Source organism: Salvia splendens, chromosome 11 (genome assembly GCF_004379255.2).
Source record: "Salvia splendens isolate huo1 chromosome 11, SspV2, whole genome shotgun sequence".
Taxonomy (NCBI): domain Eukaryota; kingdom Viridiplantae; phylum Streptophyta; class Magnoliopsida; order Lamiales; family Lamiaceae; genus Salvia; species Salvia splendens.
The window spans coordinates 23,198,130-23,204,848 of NC_056042.1; the positions used below are offsets into that span (position 1 = coordinate 23,198,130).

Consider the following 6,719-nt stretch of genomic DNA (forward strand, 5'->3'; position numbering starts at 1 on the left):
CCGACGGCCGGTCATCCGGGAGCTCGTCGGACCTTCGCCCGCGTGGCTAGCTCTTTCTTCTAGGCAGGTATGCGCGACGACATCAATGCGTACGTGGCAGCGTGTGTCGCTTGTCAGACTACGAAGTATGTTCGGGATAAGCCTAACGGCTTGATTCAACCGCTTCCTATCCCCGATTTGGTTTGGGAGGCCACCTCGATGGATTTTATTGTTGGCCTTCCTAAATCCCAGGGGTACACGGCCATAATGGTGGTGGTTGACCGGCTCTCTAAATATGCTCATTTCGGCGCCTTGAAGCCGGGATTTGATGCCCCGCGAGTTGCACGGTTGTTTGTGGACACTGTGGTTAAGCTCCATGGTTTCCCTAAGAAGTTATTGTCGGATAGGGATTCTATATTCATGAGCGATTTTTGGGATGAATTGATCTCGCTTAGTGGCACGAAGCTGCAGTTCACGACGGCGTATCACCCGCAAACTGATTGTCAGTCGGAGGTTACTAATCGTGCTCTTGAACAGTATCTCTGCGCCTACACCTTTGGCTGTCCCAAACGTTGGTCATTTTTACTTCCCTGGGCCGAACTAGCAATGAACTGTTCCGTGAATGTGAGCATCGAGATGTCTCCGTTTGAGGCTCTCTATGGGCGTGAGCCGCCTAATCTGTTTGATACTTATTCCCGGACATCTCATAATGCAGAGGTCGCCGAGCTGCTCGAAGAAAGGGAGACTTTGCTCCAGAAGTTGAAAGCGCGGCTTCGCCGTGCCCAAGAGCTTATGGCCAATCAGGCTAATCGCCACCGGAAAGATGTGGAGTTTGTAGTTGGCGACAAGGTATGGCTCCGCCTTCAGCCATACCGTCAGCAGTCGGTGGGCAAGCCCATCTCGGCTAAACTAGGCCGCTGATACTACGGTCCATTTGAAATTGTGGAGCGGATCAGGAAAGTGGCATATCGTTTACAACTTCCGGTCGAGAGCAGAATTCATGACGTCTTTCACGTCTCTCTTTTGAAGCCGTTTGTCAGCTCTGCAGCATCTCCGGACCAGGTTCTGCTACCATCGGAGCTGTTGAGGGGGCGGCCACTGGACACTCCAGTGCGCGCGGTAGCCGAGCGCACGGTGCTGGTAGACGGGGTTCCTCAAGTGCAGTGGCTGGTACATTGGGCGTCGGATGTTGGGGCTACTCCTACATGGGCGCCCAAAGCAGAGCTGGTACAAGACTATCCGCATTTTCACCTTGAGGGCAAGGTGATTCCCGACGAGGGGGGAGTTGATAGGGACATGTTTGCAGAGACAGCCAACGAAGGGAACCAACGAGAATCTGAGGATGAAGAGGAGTCGACAAGTCACGAACCAGACCGTGGAGAACAGCGGGAAGATAGACGTTCGAAGAGGATCAGAAAGCCGCCAGTTCGTTATGGAGATTTCGTTTGATTTGTTAGATCTTTTTATTTCCTTTTAAGAATATTTATTTTGTTATTTTAGTAGAGTCAAATCTTCTTGGGTTTTCTTCTTGATTCTTTCCCAAGTCGTAATGTCCGAATCAAGTAGGGGGAATTCTATAAATTATTGAATTCCCATTAGATCGAGTTATTGGGAAATAAGAATAAAATCTTTTTCTCATCTTGCTCTCTTTGTTTTATCGTTCAAACCTAGTTTCTCAAGCTAGGGTTTATTGCTCTTCAACTCCGTATTCGTGTGCTCATCGTAGATAGGATAACCAGATCCTATCAGACCGTCAAGCTGATCAAGCTGTAATTCGTCAAGCTGATCAAGCTGCAATGCATTTCAAGTCACTGGACCGTCAAGTTGATCAAGCTGCAATGCATCTCAAGTCACTGGACCGTCAAGTTGATCAAGCTGCTGCATGCAATGCTGAGATTACTAACCGTGGCGATCAGTGTATGGCAACGAAGCAAGATGCACGTGATAAACAAGTGATCAACTCCACACGAGTCAAGGCGATAGATAAGCCAAAAGAGAGGACAAAGGCTGGTACACCAAAAGAACCAATCAGAGAGCTCACACGAGCTACAGCTGTGATTGAGTCAAGTATGCCAGCTAAGGTGGAGGACCACCGTTGTACTTGGCGCGACGTGGTGTTGCGTGGTTTAAAGAGGAAACATGTTTTGCAGTGTTAGTTTGATTAAGAATGTAAAGCATGATTAACATCGTGCCAATTAGATTAGAGCAAGATTCTAGATTGTTCCAATGAGAAGTATATGTAGTTGAATCTTGCTGTATTGATCATCACGGAAAATATAATTTGAGTTGAAGACAATCCTAGATACAATGTCTGTTTCATTCTTCTTCTACATGCGTTTGGTTGCATGTTTTCACCTTCCTTCCTCGGATCGCTCGAAACAATCCACCATCTCAACTTATCTAAGGCCGGATTTCACGGGAAAATACCGCCTACAATCAGAAACCTTTCCAATTTGGAGACGCTGAGCCTGTCGGGGAACGGGAACAAGCTGGCCTCAGACAACCTAGATTGGTTGTTGGAGCTCAGGAAGCTGCAGCGCCTCGACATGAGCTTCGTCAACCTTAGCAGAGCTAGCTCCAGCTGGTGGGAGATGATCAACACTCTCACTTCTTTGCAAGAGCTGCATTTCAAAAATTGCAGCCTTGTGAATATATCGTCTCTCACTTTGAACAACAATACTGTGAATATATCGTCTCTCACTTTGCTCGACCTCTCTCACAACAATTTCCAGTCTCTCTCCATCCCACCATGGATTTTCCATCTCACGAAACTTGAGCATCTCGACCTGAGCTTCACCAGCATCAACAGCCCGATTCATACAGTTTACAAAGCCACCAAACTCCGATACATGGATCTATCCGAGAACCGTCTAAACTCCACAATCCCAGATTGGCTCTACTCCTTAAAAGAATTGCATTTGCATATTTCAGCTTTAGCTCCATGCTTGGCTCCATCTCCCGCGATGTCGCGAACCTAACATCTCTCAGAACCCTCAGCTTTTTCGGGAACCAGCTCACCGGGAAAATCCCCGGAGAGATTTCCAGATTGTGCGGGTAAGAATTTCTGTTCTTGACATACAATCAGCTGGAAGGAGACTTATCCGATTCGTTCGGAAACATGTCGGATTGGGTCCCGCCCTTCCGCCTCACGGCTCTCAAGGTGTTGTCGTGGAGATTCGCGGGCGCGGGGATTCCATTGTGGATTGAATCTCAGAGGCACATGTCGGAGCTTGATTTGTCTGATACTGGAATCTCCGGTACCATCCCAAGCTGGTTCTGGGAGATTCCGTTCTTGAATCTGACCGAAAACGATCTCTGCGGTGAGATTCCGAATCTAAGCCGAGCTCGGTATGTATACCTGAGCTCGAACAGGTTCAGTGGCTCGCTGCCTAGAGTTGGAGATGCTTTGGTTGAGATGGACTTGTCTGACAACTCGTTCTCGGGTTCCATGACTCGGTTCGTGTGCAATAGCTCGTATACTCATAAAGTCGAGATCCTTCATTTGGCGGCAAACCAACTGAATAGAGAGTTGCCAGATTGCTGGAAGGAATGGGCGTCGCTCAAGTACTTGAATCTAGGTGATAACGAATTGTCCGGAGTCATCCCAAATTCGATAGGCTTTCTTGCAAATCTGCAGTCTTTGAATCTCTATCGCAACAATTTTTCGGGCTTCATACCTTCTTCGTTGCATAAATGCAATCAGCTGCTGAAGATTGAGCTTTCGGAGAATCATAGCTTGCAGCCGTGGATTGGAACAACCTTAGTTGAGATCGATCAATTTCAACGGTGAGATTCCTTCTGAGATATTCCACCTAATCTCTCTCCAAATCTTGGATCTCTCACAAAACAAGTTTTCTGGTGCAATACCTAATTGTGTTCAAAACTTGACCGGAATGGCTACCAAGAAAAGCTTGGATCGATATGACTACTCTTCTTCTAGCTACAATGGGGCATCTTTCATAGATAGTGCATTAGTTGCAACGACAGCGAGTATTTTGCAGTACGATACAATTCTGTCGTTGGTCACAAATATCGACCTCTCTAGCAACAATTTGTGTGGAGAAATCCCAAATGGGGTGACAAGTTTAGTGGAACTGAGGTCATTAAACTTGTCGAAAAACAGCTTGACCGGTTTGATTCCTCGAAATGTTGGAGTCGCTAGATCTATCAAGGAACTTCTTATCGGGCCAACTTCCGAGTAGCTTATCTTTGGCGTACGCTTTGACCCATTTGAACTTGTCGTACAATAACCTTACCGGAGGGATACCAAAGGGCACCCAAATTCTGAGCTTTGACGCGTCTAGCTTCATTGGCAACTATCTTTGTGGTCCTCCGTTGACAAGTGGTTGCAGTGGTGATGATGGAGAAGTCATGGAAGGGGCTAAGGAGGGGAAAGATGGAGATGGATTGGAAGTAGATTGGTTGTATGTGTTTGTATCTTGTGGTTATGTGGTGGGGTTTTCAGTTGTTTGTGCTACATTGTGGTTGAACAAGTCGTGGAGAGATGCATATTTCGCATTTATTTTTAAAAAACATGTGTAACAACTTTTATCTATATAGTTTGTTTCTACTCTTCTTATCAAGTGTGTAGGTTCTGTTATTCAAAGTATAATTCTTTATCTAATGTGTGTTGTTTATTAGAGTGTCTCTGGACCATTATGATTATGAGTTACAAGACTTGATCACGCACATAGTGATAGTGATCATACCTTGGTCTTCAAAACTTAATTTGAATTTGTTTAAGTTAAATTACTCCATTATTTAAATGAAACATTGAATCGTCAAATATGCATAGCTTGCATTGCTGGAATTAAGATTTTGATATTGGGAGTCTAATTGTTGTACGTCGCCAGATAAAGCTCGACACGAATATTCAAGAGAGAGAGATATGGTTAATGAGAGTTAAATGATTTGAGAACAATTTAAAGATACCTATTATAACATTGTTGACGTTGATTCTATAAAGTAACAATACTAGGTCTTCTCGAATGTTGATCATCATATCCAAGATGTCATGGTATTGGTGACAAAAAACACACATTTTGACAAGTTAAAATATCTTATTCATGACCAACACCGTATGTTCAATGTTATTTGTATGGATTTAAAAACGAATAATTTCTGAATCTTTGTACTTTGACTACATTGCCTCAAGTCTTTCAAATCTCCACGAATCTTGTGGATTTGCGATTTGGCACAAAGGTACGTAGCCATCATCAAATCGGTCAACCCTCACTTCAATGGTACATATGGAAAATTGGAAGAAAATATTGACCGCGTTCATGATTGATAGATGGATTTTTATACAACTGTTGGAGTCTAATTACATTTGTTCATGCCTTAAACCACCCACTGTTCAAATTTTCAACCAAATTTTCAACCAAATTTCCTGATTGCAACTCTCCATTTTCCAATTTCTAATTTCTAATTTCCGATTTCCGATGGTGAGTTTGACTGTCTTCCCACATTCCGGAGATAAATATGAAGGGTTAAATAAAAAAAACATAATGTTATGTAAAACTTATTGTTTAATCGTACTTTTCAGAAAAAAATGTCTCAATATTGAAGAGTAATCATATCGTTGCTTAACTTTACAAATTGGCAAGATATTTTAAACAATGTTTTTACCTACGCAATAACATGCCCAACTAAGATGGCCATTTTTAATTGAATTAAAGTCAGTAGTCTTATTTAGTTGAAGTCAAATTTGGCGTTTTGTGTGGGATATTTGAGATCCATATTGGAAGACTCACGCCTCTAATGTCAATGGTCAATTACATAATGTGGCATAAAAAATCAAGAACATGGACGACTAGATATTTTCACTGATTTTATCTTTTATAGTTTTTGCAATAAATTTTTACTTAAAAACAGAATTGCATGTTCCACCCAAGTTAAACTCAGAGGAGAATCTAATAGATCCTTATTAAATGTGTGCATGTTTTTATGACTATCGATCTAAGAGTCTCTACATACTACAGTGGTGGCGCCGCGGCGGACCACTGCTGGAACCATGGCGCCGCGGCGAGGAAGGGGCGGAGAGGGCGGTGCCGCAAACGCGGCATGGAAGGGGTGGTGGGGGCGGTTTACAGGCGACCGCCACGGCGGTCCACTGCGCCGGCGGTGTAAAATTTTAATTTTTTTTAATTTTTTATATACTTTTTCTGAATTTATTTCTATAAAATATCTATTCCCAATTCATTTTTCTCACTCCATTCCGATTAATTTATTTTTGTCCAATTAATGTTGTTCCAGTCCAATTAAAATATACTAACAATTGATAAAATAATGTGATTTGTGGCTATGGCGTGACGGTCTATTGGGCTAGACTGGTTTTTGTGGCTGTGGAAGAGTTTTTATGGCTGTTGGCTGGCTGTTCCGTGGCTGGTGTCCACCACTGTCGACACTCTAATGACCTAATTCAGTTATCTATAAAGTCTACATATTACTCTTCACTTACTTTACTCTCTCTCTTACTTTATTCTCTCTTCATCTCTTTACCTTTTTCATTACCTACTTTATTCTTTATATACTTCATTTAACACAATTTTTTTAAAACGCGTGCTGAAATGAAACACCTCCATTACTGCAGAATGGAGGAAGTAATAAATAGTTAAAGTGGAGAATATGTAAAGTAAGAGAGAAAATAATGTACAAAAGAGTCTTCTCTACATTTTTTTCTCGTTTACTTCTTCACTTTAACTATTTATTACTCCCCATGTCCCAGTATAAGTGATCAA

The 6,719-nt window shown here is 42.8% G+C and overlaps 1 protein-coding gene across 1 annotated transcript; it reads left to right on the forward strand.

Moving 5' to 3' along the window:
* The first annotated feature begins 3,097 nt into the window (after positions 1-3,097).
* Positions 3,098-3,769, forward strand: LOC121754614 (receptor-like protein EIX1). The gene has a single exon (XM_042149943.1). It carries the CDS (start codon positions 3,098-3,100, stop codon positions 3,767-3,769), a length of 672 nt encoding a protein of 223 aa, XP_042005877.1.
* The last annotated feature ends 2,950 nt before the right edge of the window (positions 3,770-6,719 follow it).

Bases quoted from the DNA above. Each gene is read 5' to 3' on its own strand.
- LOC121754614 (XM_042149943.1), top strand. From the start codon at position 3,098: ATGTCGGATTGGGTCCCGCCCTTCCGCCTCACGGCTCTCAAGGTGTTG.